A 20855-nucleotide genomic window follows, 5' to 3' on the forward strand; every position below is an offset into this window, starting at 1 on the left:
GAAAGTCTTGTCTGACAAATTTGATAGGATATTATGATGTGGTTACAAAGGAACTGGATGCAAAAAATAATTTTGATATCATATATTTGGATTTCAGGAAAGCTTTTGACACTGTTGTGCATGGAAGACTATTGTACAAATTGGAGCAGAATGGTATTAAGGGTAAGTTGCTACAATGGATAAAAGGATGGTTAAGTGGGAGAAGACAGGGTGGTAATCAATGGGTGCTGCTCTTTTGGACTAATGTTATTAGTGGAGTCCCACAGGGTTCGGTGTTGGGTCCACTGTTGTTTTGTATATTTATCAATGATATTGATGAAGGTATATCAGGCTTAATGTCGAAGTTTGCAGATGATACAAAGGTTGGCAGGGTTGTTAATGACAGTAATGGCAGTGTGCTACTGCAACAGGATCTAGATAATTTGGGCAGATGGGCTAAGAAGTGGCAACTGAAGTTTAACCTTGACAAATGCAAAGTACTTCATATGGGTAGAAGTAACCCCAGAGAAACGTACCAACTGTGTGGTACTACACTTAAGGTGGTAGAAAATGAAAAAGACCTGGGAGTAATTGTGCAGGCAGATATGAAGTTTTCTGAGCAATGCAGACAGGCTGCCAGGGCAGGTCATGGGGTTTTGTTAATGATATATAGGAATTTTGCTAGCAGGGAAAAGGAGGTGATTATCCCTCTGTATAAGGCAATGGTCAGGCCACGCCTTGAGTACAGGTCTGGAGGCCTCATTTTAGGAAGGATGTAGATTTACTTGAGCGTGTACAGAGAAGGGCAACAAGATTGGTTAGGGGAATGAAGGGATCCTCTTACCAAGAGAGGCTTAAGTTCTGCAAATTGCAGTGGCTGGAGACTAGGCACCTGCGCGGTGATCTGATTGAGGTGTATAAGGCCTTGAATGGGTTGAGCACGCTGAATTCTGATGGGATCCTTCCACTTGTTCAGATTACGAACCTAAGGGGGCATAAATTCAAATTAAGAAAAGACAGATGTAGATTAGATGTGCAGAAATTTGCCTTTAGCCAGTGGGTGGTTAATTGCTGGAACAAACTTCCATCTGTCGTTGTGGAATTTGATAGGTTGAATAAATTTAAGGAGGAACTGGACAGGCATTTGGAGGGAATGGTGTGATTTTTTTTTTTTTTTTTTTTTGGCTGATGCTGCGTGAGCTCATACACTTGCTTTCTTGCATCAAATGCCACTGCTACTACTACTACTACATACTGAGAGATGGAAATGACGTAACTTCCTAAATGACGCTAACTCAGTCACTAACGTCGATGCTGTACAGTAAGTAGAGGGTAGTAATATTATGCCAGAATAAAAGCTTCAAAGTTACCAAAGAAGCCTCCCATGTCGACAGAAGAATGAGTTCAAAAGCATAGAGAATGAAAAAAAATGCAGTGTTTAATAAAATCTACTTTTCAAAATTTTGCTCAACATCAATCTTCTACATCGACTTCTCATCAAGAAGCTGGACTCTCAACATCATGAAATTATATTGAAGAACTTCCTGAAAGATTTCGATCCAGAAAATATGAGTTCAAATGAATTGCCTGAGGATTTTCAATTGATTCCTGAACTTGCTGGATAGAGTATACTGCAACAACCAGCTTTGATTGCATCATCCAAAAAGAAACAAAATCATATTTCAGCTTAACCACATGTTGTAGACACTCCACAAATTTCAACAGTAGTTGAAACTTGGGGAGGGTCTACAACATGCGGTTACAGTCATGTTTGACAAGAATGTCAAACATGACTGTAACTCTTAAAGAATTTGAACAAAAATTTCTGGGAAATACATTTGGAGCTGTTTGTTATATTTGTGACTGATTATGATATGAAAATTATGTAAAATTGTGCACTCTAGGAAGTTATCCATTACTTCTCTTAGAATTTCCAACTGCAGACGTCACGACTGTGAAGGCCCAACTCTATAACCTCACCAAGCCAAGGATGTTTTCGCATAAAATAAAACATCTTTTGTGCGTACAGAGTACACATGCTGTTTTTTGCATCCAGTTCTTTGTCAATGCATCATAATATCCAATCAGATTGGTCAGACAAGATCTCCCCTTAACAAATCCATGCTGTGATTGAAGTATAACTGCCCTCCTGTGTTGATGTTCCTACATTACTTCTTTTTTCTGAATTGGCGATATATTCATACATTTCCAGTCTGCAGGGTCTTCTCCTGAATCCAAAAATGCTCTCATAATTATGGCTAAGGGTTTTCTTATCTCCTTTGCTGCCTTTTGCTTGCCTCCTTTGCTCCCTTAATATAACTGGATAGATCCCAACCATTCCAGATACCTTTCTTATGTTTAACTTCCACAATTTCTCTTCCATTTTCATCTCAGTTATTACAAAATCATTTAGCTCTCTGTTATAAACTTCTCTTATCCACTACTCTAAAGTATTTCTCATGTGTAGGTGCAAAATACTTATTCAGTTTGTCAACAACCTGAGCAGGATCATCAACAGTTGAGCCATCGATGTCAAGTGGACCAATTTGATTTCATTAGCATTAGCAGAGGCATTTGATGCAAGAAAGCAAGCTTATGCGGCATCAGCCAAAAAATTAAAAAAATAATAATAATAATAAAATAAAATAAATAAATAAATAAAAAAAATAAAAAAATAACCACTTCCACTTCACCCCTCTGTTCGTTTGAAATACCTGTCCAGCTGAGCCTTAAACTTATTTAGGCTATCAACTTCCACGACAAGGGATGGAAGTCTGTTCCACTAACCAACCACCCGCTGGCTAAAGGCAAATTTCCGCACATCTATCCTACATCTGTCTTTCCTCAATTTGAATTTATGCCTTCTTAGGTGATTATTCTGAGCAAGAGGAAGAATCCCATCAGCATTGAGCATGCTCAAACCATTCAAGGCTTTATACACCTTATCAGATCACCTCGCTTGTGCCTAGTTGTTGTTGGTATGAAAGTTTCACGACACAAGTGCAACTGTGGCCAATATGTGTCTGTCAGCTTGCTTGTGCCTAGTCTCCAGACACTGTAATTTGCAAAACTTAAGCCTTTCTTCGTAAGAGCACCCCTTTGTTCCATTCACTACTCTTTTTGCCCTTCTCTGTACTCGTTCCAGCAGCTCTACATCCTTCTTGAAATGAGGCCTCCAGGCCTGTATACAGTACTCTAGGTGTGGCCTGACCACTGCCTTATACAAGGGAATAATCACCTCCTTATCCCTGCTAGAAAAATTCCTATATATCATTGAAAATACACCATGAGCTACTCTTGCAGCCCGTCTGCACTGCTCAGAGAACTTCATATCTGCCTGCACAACCACCCCCAGGTCCTTTTCATTCTCTACCACTGCCAGTGTAGTATCACAGAGTTGATATGTTGCTCTGGGGTTGCTGTTTCTCATATGTAATATTTTACATTTGTCAGTGTTAAACTTCATTTGCCACCTCACAGCCCATCTGCTCAACCTTTCTAGATCCTGTTGCAGCAGCATAGTGTCAGTAGTGTCCTTGACAACCCTGCCAACCTTTGTATCGTCTGCAAACTTGGACATTAAGCCCGATATACCATCATCAATATCATTTATAAATACAGAAAACAATAATGGACCCAACACTGAGCCCTGAGGGACTCCACTAATAACATCAGTCCACGATGAGCAGTGTCCATTGATTACCACTCTCTGTCTTCTCCCCCTCAACCACCCCTTTATCCATAGCAGCAATTTGCCTCCAATGTCACACTGCTCCAATTTGTGTAGCAGTCTTCCATGTGCAACAGTATCAAAAGCCTTTCTAAGATCCAAGTATATAATATCAAAGTTATTCCCTGCATCCAGTTCTTTTGTGACTGCATCATAGTATCCAATCAAATTGGTCAGGCAAGACTTCCCCTTAACAAAACCATGCTGTGTCCGAGCTATAACTGAGGTCTTGTCTAGATAATCCTGCAGTGCTCCTTTAACCAGTGCCTCCATTAATTTTCCGGGAACAGAAGTTAAACTCACAGGTCTATAATTACTTGTGTCAGCCTCTGTTCCTCCTTAGTGAATTGGGATCACATTGGCACATCTCCAGTCCATGAGTACCTCCCCTGAATCCAAGGAAGCTCTCATAATTATGGCTAAGGGTTTGCTTACTTCCTTTGCTGCCTCCTTTAATATAACTGGATAGATCCCATCCACCCCGGGTGATCAAGATCAAGATATTGCTCCATCTGGTTGCCCCTCGAACAGCTGCTGTAGAAAACAATCATCCAATAAATCTACAAAAGCCTTCCAGTGTGCGAATGACCAACCCACAAGTTCCAACAGTCTGAAAAATGAAATCAACACTGGAAGAGTGGTCATTGGAGTATCAAAGAATTGCTGTATTATGCAAACATGGGAAACATCCACAGCACACACATTTTAAACAATGCTAATTTGTACTGGCTTTCTCTATTTCTCTGCACAGGCGCCTCTGTAGCCAGATGGGCAGGAGCAGTATTGCGTAGCACACGCTTCTTGATTAGACTGGGGTTCGAGCCCATGACTACCAAATACGGAGGATGCAGAAAGTCAGGGAATGATCACCGCATATCCCCAGCCTGGATAAAGAGTGAGGGTTGGCATCAGGAAGGGCATCCTGCCGTAAAATTGCATGCCAAGACAATTAAAAAAAAAAAAAAAAAAAAAAAAAAAAAGCTGAAATAATGGGAAAAAGTGAGGACAAAAAAAAAAAGAAACTATTTCTCTGCACAGTTGTTTGTTGTACTCATCAGAGTCATTTGGCCACTGTAGTCACCTTTATGAAAGCAAAAATCCTTCCTTTTACTCTTGATGGTAGTTACTTCTTTAAGTAAATCCCACATCAGTACACTGTGATCACTGTCACCTAGTGGTTCTTTTATCTGCAGATTCTAAATGCATGAAAAATCACTGCAGATACTCAGATCAAGGGTATTGCGTGCGCGCTCTCTCTCTCTCTCTCTCTCTCTCTCTCTCTCCCTCCCCCCCTCTCCCTCTCTCTCTCTCTCTCTCACACACACACATGCTGCTGTAGAAAACAGTAGTACACAAAAGACCTGCTATTATGTAAATAACCAACCTATTAGTTCCAATCAATATCTGGAAAGTTGAAAACTCCCCATTATGAGACATTCTAATTTACTGGCCCACTCTATTTCTCTGTTCGTTGTATTCATCAGAGTCATTAGGCCTAACACACCCCAACTCTCAATTTTGCTTTCCCATTGCTTATGTTGCACCAAACTGGCTCATCATTGCACTAGCCATCCATGTTGACTGGATGCACTGCCTTAGATTTTATGCGCTTCTTAACTAAGAGTATAATCCCGCCACCCCCCCTTCTGTTCTGTCCTTTCTGGACAAATGGTACTTCCTATATTCAAATTCTGCATCCCTCATATCTGAGCAATATGATGCCTCTGATATCCCAATAATGTCTGCATTTGATGAACTTGACAAGCACTTCAAATTCATCAAATTTTTTTACTATGCTACTAGAATTGGTGTTCATGCAAGTATACATGCACTTGGTCTCAATCTTAGTAACCCTAGCACAGCCCTTGTATTTACTTGTCCCATGATGACTCACACCAGGCCTTGAAATCCCCAGCACCTTGCTTTCCATGCTGCTGCACGTTCCAATAGAAGCAGTGCAAGAATCACTTTCACCTCTCTGCTTACCACAATTGTTAATCTATTAGTCTGTCCCTCTCCCTAAAATAGCAATTCAGTGTCGATCCACTGGTGATATTCTGGCTTATGTTACTCATTTATGGACTAATTCAATGGAAAGGTTTGGTGAAACACAAGTAGTTGCTCTTGACATCTCAAAGGCTTTTGATCGTGTTTGGCATAAAGGTCTTCTAAACAAGCTTCCATCTTATGGTTTGCCAACTGTTTTTAGTAATTGGTTATCCAGTTTTCTCTCTGATCGTTCACTGAGGGTGATGGTAGATGGCTCTCTGTCTTCTAACTTCTCAACTAATGCCGGTGTTCCCCAAGGTTCAGTTCTTTTCCTCTTGTATATTAATGACCTTCTTCCATTGACTGGAAATCCTATCCATAGTTTTGCCGATGATAGCACATTGCATTCCACTTTCCACTTTGAGAAACCTTGCCCTGCTCAATCAGCTTCAACTTCTTGAAAATCTGCTACCAATTCCTTAAATGATGATCTTCAGGTAATTCTCCAGTGGGGCAAAGACAACTTAGTTGATTTCAACCCTTCTAAAACTCAGTCTTGTCTTATATCTCACAAAAAGGATTGCTCCTATGCTTATCTTTAGTGACACTCCGATTTCTAGGCAAAATGATATATCTCTTTTGGGGATTACCCTGACTTCTAATCTCTCTTGGCACAAGCACATTACAAATATTGCTTCCTCTGCATCTAAAAAACTTGGTTTTCTCTTTCGGTCTCGGCGTTACTTTTCTTCCAAACAGCTGCTCACTCTGTATAAATCGCAAATCCGCCCTGCCATGGAATATTGTTCCCACATCTGGGGTGGTGCCCCCAAAACCTCTCTCAGGCTTCTTGATTCCATTCAGAAGAGGGCAGTTAGGTTAATTAATGATTCATCTCTAACCGAGTCTCTCCACTCGCTTTCTCATAGACATACTGTTTCTGCTGCATGCCTCTTCTACAGATACTTCCATGGGCACTGTTCTTCTGAATTGGCTTCTATAATTCCCGCTCTCTCTTTCAAAACAGTCCGAACACGTGCCACCACCAGCCAACATCCATTTACTGTCCAACTTCAAACCCACAGAACCAACTTTTCAACTTCCTCGTTTATTGATTCAACTGCCATTTTCTGGAACAACCTTCCTTCATATGTATTTCCTGAAAATTAGAGTCTACAGAAGTTCAAGTCCAATGTCAACAAATATCTTCTTTCGTCTTCTCAACCTCCAACCCAAGCACGGTACTAAGTACTATAGGTTCTAATACCTCTCATGTTTGGGGTTTACATAAGAAAAAAAAAAAATTTTTTTTCTAATCAACCTAACATGATCCACATGCGAAACAGTAAAGCTGCATTCTACATACCATATTGAAGCAGATCTGCCATTCATTAATTCCCCTACCAACCAATACCATTAAGGATCTTATAAACATAAACATATTAATTTTATTTGATAGTTGGGTGATGGAGCAGCACTAGTGGATTCTCTTCAGTATCATGCATGTGAAAATGCAGCCTGAACAATGCAATCATCTTTAATTTTATTTGATAGTTGGGTGATGGAGCAGCACTGGTGGATTCTCTTCAGTATCATGCATGTGAAAATGCAGCCTGAACAGTGCAATCAGTCATAATTACTAGTATTAGTATTCATTCAATTCACCTTACTGTTACCTTCAAGAATGCATAGCCCTTCTATAAATTAGTGAGTCACTGGTGGAGAGAAAAAAAACATTTTGTGCAGTATGATAGTTTTAATTTGTTATAAATCTGTAATCCTGGCAAAATAGATAACACAAGTAGAAGAGGTTTTCATACACTGTTGGCTTCAAATCAAAGCTGTTAAATTACGCCAAAGAACATGACAGCTGAAAGATATTTCAGTTCTGCTCCAACTAAGAAAAAGATGCGAAAATCTGCGTTCATCTTATCTTCTGGAAAAATAGTTTTATTTTTTATTTGTGCGTGTGTGTGTGTGTGTGTGTGTGTGTGTGTGTGTGTGTGTGTGTGTGTGTGTGTGTGTGTGTGTGTGTGTGTGTGTGTGTGTGTGTGTGTGAGTGAGCGGTGTGTGTGTGTGTGAGCAAGCGTGTGCGTGCGAGATGTTAGGATGTAGCAGCAATTGCACCCACAGTAAGTGAACTTCTTTTAATGTAATCCAGATGGTGCCCGTTTTTGTTATACACTGGTGTTCAAAGAAAGTGCATCATCCCTTAAAATTGTACTTGTCATCCAAATAACGTAAGTATATGGCAATATTTCTTACAAATTGCATCATATAAGATTGACACGTGTAGATGATGACGTAATATTGCATCAGCTGTTACTTTCAGCTATATAAGCACACTCTGCAAGAGTTGCAGTCATTCCTTGCTTGTATCAGGATGGCAACTTATGTGCAGTTGATGCCACGAAGAAAGAGTGCTATTGTTGCTTTACCTGAGGAAGGATGTTCTTTCTGTCATATTGCTTATAGACTGTCTTGTAATCAGTCAACAGTGAATAGATTTCTTTCCAAACTCAACAATACTGGTTCTACTGATAGGAAAAAAGGAATCGGACACAAACGAGTCTCTAGGCCAAAACAGGACCGCGTTTTGAAGCGCTTATGAAAAGAGAATGGGAAGAACATACAGGAGAGGTAGCAAGTGCAGTAACAGGCAGAAGATGACTCTTCAAAAATGGACTTGTAGCCCGTTGTCCTCAGAAGTCCCTCCTCACACAAAAAATGAAAAAGGCCCGATTAATTTGGTGTAAGGAGCATATCAAATGGACCCCCGAGCAGTGGAAGTCAGTTATATTCTCAGATGAAAAGAAATTCAACCTGCATTGCTCTGATGGGAGACAAATGATTTGCCGCAGACGTGGTGAAGAATACCATCCAGACTGTATGTTGTCTACAGTGAAATTCCCTACCAGCCAAATGATATGGGGGGTGCATTTCGTATTGCGGAGTAGGTCACAGCTGCAGTTTATAAAAGGTTCCGTAAATACCAATGGATACCTGGCTATATTGGAAGGCAAATTGCTGCCAACCATTCGAGACCATTTAAACCTGCCAAGTAACTGCATCTTTCAGGACAACTCTGCTCCTTGTCATCGGGCAAAAAGTGTAAGTAGGCATTTCTGTCGTTACTTTAGCTTCATAGGTTCGACAGTGATGTGTTTATAATTGTTACAGGTGAAAAAATGGTTGGAAGAACGGGCCATTACAACTCTTAACTGGCCAGGAAACATCCGTGACCTGAATCCTATAGAGAACTGTTGGCAATGTGTGGAATCTGCAGTTGCCAAAAATAAACCAAAGACCCTTTGTGAACATGCCATAATTCATGTTTGGAACCACAAACTATCAGTTGTTATCTTCAGAAATTGATCTTGTCAGTTCCTCGATGGTGTGCTGCTGTCATCAGGGCCAGATGCTGTTCAACTAAATATTAGTTTGCACCTAGTGAACTTTTCATTGTTTTCCATTTAAAATAATAAACTGAAGCAAATTGAGGGCTTCTGATAACATTTCAGCCATAATTGTCGTGTTTACCAAAACTGTTGTAGGGTTAAAATTGTGCTTAGCAGATGCTCATTTTGGAATATTTTGAGAACACCTATCAAATATTACTTAGCTTTGCTTTAACTATTAATAAATATCTTTTGTTTATATTTCTGTTTGTGATAAAAGTAAAAAAAAAGTAAAGTGCAGCCATTATCAACCCACTGCAGGATGGAAGCCTCCTCAACAATTCATGTTGAGGGAAATGGACCATAATCTGCCACGCTGGTCCAGTGCGGGTTGGCAGATCAACCGTATTCAGCAGTCAGGGGCTTGAACCCCGGTCTACTCAAAGAGCGTGTGCTACTGCACTCCCGCTCCTGCCCACTCGGCTACGGAGGCTGTCCCTGTTTGTGATGCTAGTCATTAATGTAACATACCATCCCGAAAAAGTATTAGAAATGTGAAATTCCTAGGTGATGCATGCACTTTCTTTGAACACCAGTATGTGTATATATATATATACACACAAGGTGTCTCAAAAATATTGGTACAAACGTTTAGGGGAGGTAGGTAACATCTAAAGGAATGTGAATCGCATAGAAACCATAACCGGAAACGTCACGGTAAAGTAGTAGCAGAGGCACAAGAAACAGAAATTACATAAGACAGTAATTAGTGGCAAACATTTATTTGACATAATATTAACAATGGAGTACAAGATGGATGCATTTCATGATGTTGCAACAGATGCTCGAAGGTTCCACCATGAGACACAATGCATGTGTAACACCGACGCAGCATGGATTGCCGGACACGGTCGAACACACCTGGAGTTTCTTTGACAGTAGCAGCAGCGCAGACGAGATCCATTTCTGTCTCCACAGGCGATTCATACACGATAGATTTGAGGGCCCCCACAGAAAGAAATCAAGGCTCGATAAATCAGGTGAGTGTGGGGGCCAGGCAATGAGTCCACCATGGCCAATCCATCGATGCCCAAAACACCTGTTCAAATGGTCACAAACACACCTTCCATAATGGGCAGGCACCCTGTCATGTTGAAACCAAATGTTGCGTCTCACATTTGCTGGAACATCATCAAGTAACTCTGGTTTGTTATTGTTATTTGGTTTTTAGGAGCATTAGCAACTCAGGCCATATTGCTCCGGGATATGCAGTGGTCATTCCCTGACCTTTCCGCATCCTCTGTAATTGGTGGTGACGGGCTCGAACCCCGGTCTAATCAAGAAGCGCGTGCTACGCTCTGCTGCGCCTTCCCACCTGGCTACGGAGGCGCCAGTAACCCTGGTAGAACTTGTTCAAGAAAGATCCAATATTTAGCGGAGTTCATGCGGAATGGTAGCAGAAATGGGCCGACTAAGCAGTCACCGACCATACCTGCCCACACATTTATTACGAAGCGATGTTGTGCCGCCTGGGGGCGCACACCGTGTGGGTTGTCGTGAGCCCACACATGAGCATTGTGCTGATTGAATAAGCCTTGCCGAGTGAAATAAGCCTCATCCGTGAACAAAACATAGGCTGGAAAATTCAAGTCTTGAACACTTTCTTGGAGAAACCGTCTACCGACTTACGATGGCGTTTCCGGTTATGGGTTCCTATACGATTCACATTCCTTTACATGTTACCTACTTCCCCTAAACGTTTGTACCAATATTTTTGAGACACCCTGTATATATATATATGTATATATATATGTGTGTGTGTGTGTGTATGTATTCAATGCATTTGTTTCTTTAAGGTATTTAGCGACTTGGGAGATAGATTCCTTATACCTCCAGATGGTGTTCGTAGAGGAAAAATGCTAGGAAGAGGAGCATTTGGCTTTGTTTTTAAAGCTACAGTCAAGCACAGAGTAAGAACATTTATTCTTATTTATATAATAATGACAGTAGTGCATTTAAGGTATTATAAAGTAGCAAATTTTAACAGAGTTTATTGAATTATTTTGTTGAATATTCTACGGAAATTAGTCTAGTTAGTTTTGGGTTTTCTCTTTAAGTGCACTTTTTTTTAATTTAAATGCTTAGAGGCTTCTTAACATGGCAGTGATGGCATCAAAAATTGTAACAATAATGGGTCTGAGACCCCAAATTTCTTCTTTTTTTTTTTTTTTTTTTTTAATTTTATGTGCATGGTATCAATTAATGGATTGGTATCCCCACATAAAAACCAATTAAAATTGGTTTTTATTTAATTAATTAATGGATTGTGGTACTTATTTCATGTAATATGAAGGGAAAAGAAATATTTGGGTGTCCAGAAAAAATGTATACACACTTTGATTATTAATAACTTCTCTGTTTATTCTCATAAATTCAATTTTACAATTTTATAATGAAGAAAAAATGTGAGGAAAAAAAATATATGCATTAATGCAAGTGTTTCAATTGTCCTCCATTCTCATCCAGGCATTGTTCATCATCCAGAAACTGAATTGCATACATCACTTAAGATATCTCTTGATATTGCCACTAGGTGGCAATGATCACAGTGTACTGATGTGGGATTTACTTAGATATAATTACCATCAGAGGTAAAGGGAAGGGTTTTTGCTTCCATAAAGGTGACTACAGTGGTCTCAGACAATTTTTAAATTCTGTACATTGGTACCAACTGATGATGCTAACAACAGCAAATTCTAAGTGGCAAGTGAAGTTTAACATTGACAAATGCAAAGTACTGCATATGGTAGAAGTAACCCCAGAGGAATGTACCAACTGTGTGGTACTACACTTAGGCTGCTAGAGAATGAAAAAGACCTGAGAGTAATTGTGCAGTCAGATATGAAGTTTTCTGACCAATGCAGACAGGTCTGACCAATCCAGACCAGCCAGAGCAGGTCATGGGGTTTTGTCAATGATATACAAGAATTTTTCTAGCAGGGAAAAGGAGGTGATTATCTCCTTGTATAAGGCAATGGTCAGGCCATGCCTTGAGTACTGAGTACAGGTCTGGAGGCCTCATTTTAGGAAGGATGTAGATTTGCTTGCTTGTGTACAGAGAAGGGCAACGAGATTGGTGAGGTGAACAAAGGGGTCTTCTTACCAAGAGAGGCTTAAGTTCTGCAAATTGCAGTGGCTAGAGACTAGGCACCTGCGAGGTCATCTGATTGAGGTGTATTAGGCCTTGTGTGGGTTGAGCACGCTGAATTCTGATGGGATTCTTCCACTTGCTCAGATTACGAACCTAAGGGGGCATAAATTCAAATTGTGGAAAGACAGTTGTAGAATAGATGTGTGGAAATTTGTCTTTAGCCAGCATGTGTTTAATTGCTGGAACAAACTTCCAGCCGACCGGGCTAGCCGGGTGGATAAAGTGCCTGCCTGGCAACCCAAAGGTCGCGGGTTCGATTCCAGCCTCGGGCTTGGATCAAAGTACTGCAAAAACCTTGGGAGGTGCATTATGGCCACAGAAGCCTATGCACCAAAAACTACCAAAAAAAAAAAAAAAAAAAAACTTCCATCTATCATTGTGGAAGTTGATAACTTAAATAAATTCGAGGAACTTTACAAACTTTTAGAGGGAATGATTGTGTGAATTTTTTTGTAATGCCTGGTAAATTCAAATGTTTCTCAGTAACATGTGGATTCTCGGTTGCCCTGTATGAACAATTGTGGCGATTAATTGTACCATTAAACTTGAATGTTACCTCATCATTCCATATGATCTTATTGGCAAACAAAGCGTTCTCTGCAGATTTTCTTAAAAACCACTCAGAAAATTCAACCCTATGATCAGGATCATCTTCATTCAGGGCCTGCATTAATCTTGGATGTACCTTTTCCATTTTGCACACTTTAAAATGTTATGCACACACACTGGGTTTGGGGATTGCCATTTCACGAGCAGCTTGTCAGACAGGTTCCCTTGGTGTTTGTCGGAAAAGTTCCAGCACCTCTTGTGATCTTGTGGAGCTCATGGATTTGCGAGGTCTTCCTGATCATTGCCTGTGTACATTTTGCATGGTGCCACCGCTTCAAACTTATCACAAATATGCAAAATTGTGAGACGTGTTGGTGGTTCAGTGTGTGGTATTCACTCCTAAACTGTTTCTGGACTTCTTTGATATTTTCCGACTTCCAATACCACTTCAACACATTTTTGCTGTTCAAATGTGTGTAGTCTTCTCCATTATTACCACCAACTTGCAACTGAGAAAGAAAAAAGGTTACTGAGTTATGGGCTGATAAAGTGTGTATACATTTTTTTGGACATCCTGTAGGTAATTATGCTAAAAAAAAATTTCAATTACAATCATAAAATAAAACAAACTATCAGTCTTTTCCATTTTAAAGTGTATAAAATTATTAACTTGAAAATGGAAGAGACAGACTGAAATAGGAAAAGGATATTTTTTTTTTCTTTACAACAGTTTTCTTTTTAGTTTTTTTAATTAGTGCATGTACATTTTTTTTTTTTTTTTTTTTAATTTTAAAAAACATCAAAGCTTCTTAACCCATCATTAGTGGCACCAAAAATGGTAATAATAATGGGATGTGAGTCTGATGGACTTGCATCCCATAACAAAGAAGACTTCGATCTTCTTTGTTATTTCTGAATGTGTAGTCATTTAATTAACAATGGATTGTAGCATGTAATTTTGCATTCTTTAACAAAAATTTGCTTTTTTTTTTGTATCTTAGTTTCAGTGAAGCAAACTTTTAATTCTGTTGAACACAAATAAAGTACATAAAATATAAAAATGAAACTATCAGTCTCTTCCATTTTAAACTTTATAAAATAATTAAGTACATGAAAATTTTCTTAGTTTTCAAAAGGTTTTATTTATTAAAAACTTTTTTAAAAACTGTTAAAAAATTTTATGTATTAAAAACTTTCTCAGTTATTAAAAGTTTTTATTTATTAAAAATTGGTAAACAAGTTGATTCTTTTAATCAACTTGTTTACCAATTTTTATTAAAATATTTTCTGTTATGCATAAAAATTAAAAAAGCTGAAATAATATTTAAGCAATTTTTAGAATATTTGTAAATATTCAAGAAAGGTGTAGAAGTTTCCTGAATGTAGTAGAGCATTAGTAGAGGCATCGATGCAAGAAACCAAAAAAAAAAAAAAAAAAAACCCTTCCCATTTCAGCCATCCATTCATTCTAAATGTTTGTCTAGTTCTGCCATGATTTTATTTAAGTAAAATCCACAACGACAGATGGAAGTTTATTCCAGCAATCAACTACCCGCTGGCTAGAGGAAAATTTCTGCACATCTAATCGCCAAATGTCTTTCCTCAATTTCAGTTTGTCCCCTCAGGTTTTCAATCTGAGCAAGAAGAAGAATCCTATCAGCATTGAGCCTGCTCAATCCATTCGAGGCCTTATACACCTCATCAGATCACCTCGCAGATACCTAATCTCCAGATGCTGCAATTTGCAGAACTTAAGCCTTTCTTTGTAAGAGCACCCCTTTGTTCCCCTCACCAGTCTTGTTGCTCTTCTCTGTACTCGTTCTAGCAACTCTACATCCTTCCTAAAATGAGGTGTCCAGACCTGTATGCAGTACTCAAGCTGTGGCTTGACCATTGCCTTATACAAGGGGATAATCATCTCCTTATCCCTGCTCACAAAATTCCTGTATATCATTGACAGGAACCTATGATCTACTCTGGCAGCCTGTCTGCACTGCTCAGAAAACTTTATATCTGACTGCACAACTACCCCCAGCTCTTTTTCATTCTCCTAAGTGTAACACCACTCAGTTAGTACATTTCTATGAGTTTACTGCTACTCATATGCAGTACTTTGCATTTGTCAATGTTAAACTTCAGTTGCCACTTTTCAGCCCATCTGCCCAACTTTTCCAGATCCTGTTGCAGCAGCATACTCTGTGGGCAGAGAAGGGCAACAAGATAAGTTGGAAGTACAAAAGGGTATTCTTACCAAGAATGAATGGGGTTCCATAAATTGCAATGTCTAGAAATTAGACATTTTCATGGTGACCTAAATGACCTGAGCTTTAATTTGTAGGTTGAGTAAACTAAATGCTGATGGCATCCTTACTCTTTCTTGAATAACAGATACAAGGAGACAAACTGGCTAATGGTAATTGCAGAAAAGACATGTAGAAATTTGCTTTCCACCTGAGGAATAAACTCCCACCTGAGGTATTATGGAATTGGTTAGATTTGGGTAGAATCAGAAAGGGTGGAACTTTAATTATTTATTTTTGTCTGATGCTATATAAGCTTGCTTTCTTTTATTATTATTTTTTTTTTTACTTATATCATTGGCAGATGCATGAGCAGTCATAAATAAAAATATATATTCATATAAAAGATTTAAGAGATTTTCTCTTTACTCATCCTATTCTTATTTAATCTTAGAAAATAATTTTTTAAACTTATCCTCTGTATACTTGAAATGTTCATAAAAGGTTAGCATTCTTATTCAGGACACACCAAGGTACTTTATTCTGTGAATGTGGGGAACAGAAATTCCTTTACTTCAAACTTAACACAACATTAACTCAACTCAACACTTCATTTACTTGATTTTAAAATTTTTTATAGTTTCCACTTTAAAACCAGTAAGCCATTTGCAAATGATACAGAAGTGATATCAGCTATGAGGGAGAGTCAGTAAGTCAGTCACAAAAATAAACAAATAAGGGAGAAAAAAAAAGAAACTAGGGACTTGCCTGAACATCACATTTATTTTTTAACATAGTTACCAAAAACATTTATATACCTTTCCCATTCCTTTATTAAATTCTGGAAACCCACTGTTGTAACCAGTGATAAATCATTTTAAGCTTCCATATTTACAGAAAAATATTTGTCATTAATCCATTGCTTAAGTAGGCCAAACAAATGAAAATTGCTAAGGATTGAAGTCATGGCTGTAGAGAGGATGATCAAGAAGTTCCTACTCCCAAATCACTAGTGGTCCCTTGGGTTAAACATGCTGAATGCAACATTACATTGCCGTGTAACAGCAATGGTCCACATCTCAGTAGCCTAGGCTATTTTCTGTGAATTGGTTCCCTTGGTTCTTCTGAAAGGACCAAAGGAGTCAGCTTCCTTCATTCTTTAAATATTCAAATTTAAAACTTCTGATATGTATATATAGGATATAACATATATAACATGGAAGCCAAGGACATCAGAGATGGGACATTGTGAATTATTCCAGAATAAATAGAATGGTTTTCGAGTGAAATTCAGAGTGATATATAAAAGGAGTATGGGCAGAAGTACCCCACACCCACAAAATTACAAATTAACAACAACTGGTTAATTTGTACACATTTCTGTTTTAAAAGATACTGGGGTTCAGCAGAAATTTTGTTTTCTGACTGTATCCAGAAAAAAAGGTTGAAAAGCACTTTCTTAGATTTTATGTATTTTTGAAATTATCCAATAATTTGTTTGTAATACATAAAAAGTGTTTAGAGACTTTAATGTCAGTTCTTGCAGAACTCAAGTCCTGCTTGTGTCATCTGAAAATTTTGTATTTAGGACTCTGTTTATTATTTAACTATTGTATGAATCCGAATAAAATTTTGTTGAATAAAAAGATACCAAAAAGACCATTTGCAAAAAGTCTTCTTGTTTTGGATAGCAAGTTTTCAAAGTAGCAAGTTTCTTGCATTCATTTTATTGGAATAATCCTCAAATCTTTCAGGTTGATTGCTATAGTTTTCATCAGGTGGTGAGCCAGTCATAAGGCAGCTTTTGTTTCAATCACTGACATCTATCTCATATATATTTCATTCTGATTCTACTTTTTCACTATCACAAAAAAAGCACTAGACATACAGGTGTGACATGAATAGTATAATTTTACATGGATCTTTCATTTTATACTTTTAATGGTAGAAATTATTATTTTAAAAACTGCAGCATAAATCAATTATATATTATCAAAACCATTCTTGAATATCTTTTGGTTTGTAATATTAACCTTGGGTTTTGCATCTACAAAGATAAATTAGGTATCATCTGAAAAGTCTCAACCAAGAAACAAGTTTATGACATTAACCCAGATTTAATGAGTTAATTTTAAATACAAAATGATATAACTGATGCATTTTTCACAAATAACCAACTGATATTGTAAATCAGGATATTATAAGCACAACAATAACAGTTGAACCAGTAGTGTAACAGATAGAAGTATTCATGTGTGTTTTCATTACTTTAAGTATACTTGATCAAGTGTAGTAGTAGTAGTGGCATGTGTTGCAAGAAAGCTAGTGTATCAGCTTATGCAGCATCAGCCAAAAAAAAAAAAATCACACCATTCCCTCGAAATGCCTGTCCAGTTCCTCCTTAATTTATTTATCCTATCAACTTCCACAACGACAGATGGAAGTTTGTTCCAGCAATTAACGTTGGTACGTTTCTCTGGGGTTGCTTCTACCATTATGCAGTACTTTGCATTTGTCAAGGTTACACTTCAGTTGCCACTTCTTAGCCCATCTGCCCAAATTTTCTAGATCCTGTTGTAGTAGCACACTGCCATTACTTTCATTAACAATCCTGCCAACCTTTGTATCATCTGAAAACTTCGACACTGAGCCTGATATACCTTCATCAATATCATTGATAAATATACAAAACAACAGTGGACCCAACACTGAACCCTGTGGGACTCCACTAATAACATTAGTCCACGAAAAGCAGCACCCATTGATTACCACCCTCTGTCTTCTCCCACTCAACCATCCTTTTATCCATTGTAGCAACTTACCCTTAATACCATTCTGCTCCAATTTGTACAATAGTCTTCCATGTGCAACAGTGTCAAAAGCTTTCCTGAAATCCAAATACACGTGTTTACTACATGAATTCAATCATACACGATTTATAAATAGGGTAACGATATCGTATATAACACAAACCGAATTCGCTTATGCACGATTCGCCTTTGTGTTTACAAGAAATGGCAGTCGGACGCGGAATAACCCCAACCAAATGGAACACGATAGGAATGAAGAGAAGATTCTGAAAATGTATTTATGCATTTTATATCAGTGAAGGGGAAACACATTTCACTATAATAACATAAAATTCCAACTATTGGTATTATCGTAAATGCAATTAGATCGAGTTTACTACCAGTTTATAGCAGATTCCACTAGCAGGAACACAAATGGAAATTGTTTTTATTGTTTTATGGTAGTAACCCCGAGAAATGTGCTTTAGTAAAATGTGAGCTAGTGAGGTGTTAATAGAGTTGTCTTTGCCTTTACGGTGTTGTTTATTCAGCTGCTATATGTGCACAGCTTTATGTGAATCAAGCATGCCTCCTCATTTTGTAATTGTGCTTTATTCCCTAAAAATGAGTAAAATACTTAAAAGGTGTGAAAAGGAAGCATCCTGGTGAAGACACTACAGATTCAGAGAGAAAAAGAAAAGCAATATCGATAAACAGAGGCGGACTGGGTCAAAAATTCTTACCCGGGAAAATTTGTAGTGGCCTCACACTAGCGTTTATGGCCAAAATCACACCGGCTCCTGGCCCACTGGGGTTTCCCTGATAAGGCCTATGGCCAGTCTGCCTCTGTCGATAGAGAAAAAAATATGAAATTGTGAAATACTTTGAGCGAAATGAAAGACCATGTGATATTGCATGTGCTACAGGCCTAAATGAGGCAATGCTGAGAATTACAAAGAATGCAGAGAAAATAAAAACTTTCATAGCAGCAAAAACTCAAAGGGTAATCAAAATCCATTAGATTAAGACACCAAGAATTGGAAGAGAGATGCAATGGCTGTCATCTGTTTGGATAGAAAATCAAACAAAAAACAAGTTTGCTTACGATAGAAGCAAAAGCATTAGCAATATTTTATTACGTAATAGTCGTAATAAAATACTTATGTATTTTATTACGATTATTTATTGTGTGTTTGGTAATGTTTTGGTTACAAATGTGTGTTCAATCTTGGGTGGTCGGCACCTAACCCTATTTTTCCCATAGGGCCTGTTGTTTATATTGCACGAGAGTTTCTAGGAACACAACTATCGTGCTATACTAGGACTGACTGTATATGATATCAAAATTATTTTTTGCATCCAGTTCCTTTGTAACCACATCATATCCTATCAAATTTGTCAGACAAGACTTTCCCTTAACAAACCCATGCTGTGTCTGAATTATTACTGCAGTCTTGTCTAGATGATCCTGCAATGCATCTGGAATAAGTTGCCTTCATGGGTGGTAGAGGCCGACAGTTTGGGGAAATTCAAAGGTCATCTGGATAGTACTTTCGGGTAAGGGAAGCACATAGGATGATAGGTTTAATTTCCTTTTTATTTATTTTTTATTTTATTAATTATTATTATTTAGTTATTTATTTATTTATTTTATTTATTTTTTTTTTTGTTTTTATCATTGTTTTGTTCGGATTTATATATTTTTTTATTTTTATTTTTTTTTTTTTTGGCTGGTGCAGCATAAGCCATAGGCTTTCTTGCACCATGCGGCCGTTACTAATACTAATACTAATACTAATCTTTAACCAGTGACTCCATTATTTTACCCGGAAAAAAGAAGTTAAACTAACTGATCTGTAATTACTCGTGTCACCTTTCGATCCCCCTTTGTGAATTGGGGATACATATTTGCATGTCTCCGGTCCGTGGGGACCTCACCTGAGTCCAAGGATGCTCTCATAATTATGGCTAAGGGTTTGCTTAGTTGCTTTGCCGCCTCCTTTAATATAACTAGATAGATCCCATCCACCCCAGGTGCCTTTCTTATGTTTAGCTTCAACAATTTCTCCTCCACTTTGCTCTCAGTTATTACAAAATCATTAAGCACCCTGCTACAATTTGATAACCTTCTGCTATTTTCAAACCTTAATAACTCCTCATGTGTGAATGTAGATGCAAAATACTCATTCAGTTTGTTTGCTATCTGAGCAGGATCATCAACAGTCGAACCATCAATATCAAGTGGACCAATCAGATTCATCCCCTTCCTTTTAGAGTTTATATAAGTAAAGAAATCCTTGCTGTTTTTCTTAGCATCCTTTGCCAAAGATTTCTCGTAATCTGCCTTCGCCTACCTAATCTCCTTTGTGACCTGATTATATCTGCCATAGGCTTCTGAGTCGCTTGATAATTTATATGCATCCCATGCATTTTTCTTCTCTGTCAAGAGTTTCATTAGTTCATTTGATAACCATTTAGGCCTAAACCTTGAACAATATTTCTTAATAGGTATGAAACTTTTAGTAGCTTCCACGATTAATTCCTTGAATGCTTCCCACTTAGAATTTACTGTTGGTAACATCGTCAGTTGATCCCACTGTACAGAATTTAAAAACTGTCTGAGACCACTGTAGATATAGGCATAAAGAAGAAAATCTCTCTCTCTCTCTCTCTCTCTCTCTCTCTCTCTCTCTCTCTCTCTCTCTCTCTCTCTATTCTTTGATTCTTCCTTTTGATAAACAAAATTATATAAATGAGAAGATACATTGTTTTTAAAAAAAAAAAACATTTCACCTGGAAGGGAATTTACTGAATTGAAATACACTAACTACTGACCATTAAATTGGATCCTTATTTTTTACCTCTATATTATTCACATATTTAATTTGATAATAAAATATTTTTGAAAATTTGGCTTTATTGAAAGATATTTAAGAATATGTAAACATTAGGAGTTAGCACTCTAATTAT

General features: G+C 37.9%; 1 protein-coding gene across 1 annotated transcript in view; it reads left to right on the top strand.

Moving 5' to 3' along the window:
- Positions 1-20855, top strand: part of Lrrk (Leucine-rich repeat kinase) — a 431475-nt gene that overhangs the window by 289660 nt on the left and 120960 nt on the right. Inside the window, exon 23 of the mRNA XM_090380151.1 lies at positions 10953-11066. Within this exon, the coding sequence (XP_090236277.1) occupies positions 10953-11066 (114 nt within the window). The remainder of the gene's footprint in view (positions 1-10952; positions 11067-20855) is intronic.

The sequence above is a fragment of the Mastigoproctus giganteus genome, chromosome 8 (genome assembly GCF_048544385.1).
Source record: "Mastigoproctus giganteus isolate SK-2022 chromosome 8, ASM4854438v1, whole genome shotgun sequence".
Classification (NCBI taxonomy): Eukaryota; Metazoa; Arthropoda; class Arachnida; order Uropygi; family Thelyphonidae; genus Mastigoproctus; species Mastigoproctus giganteus.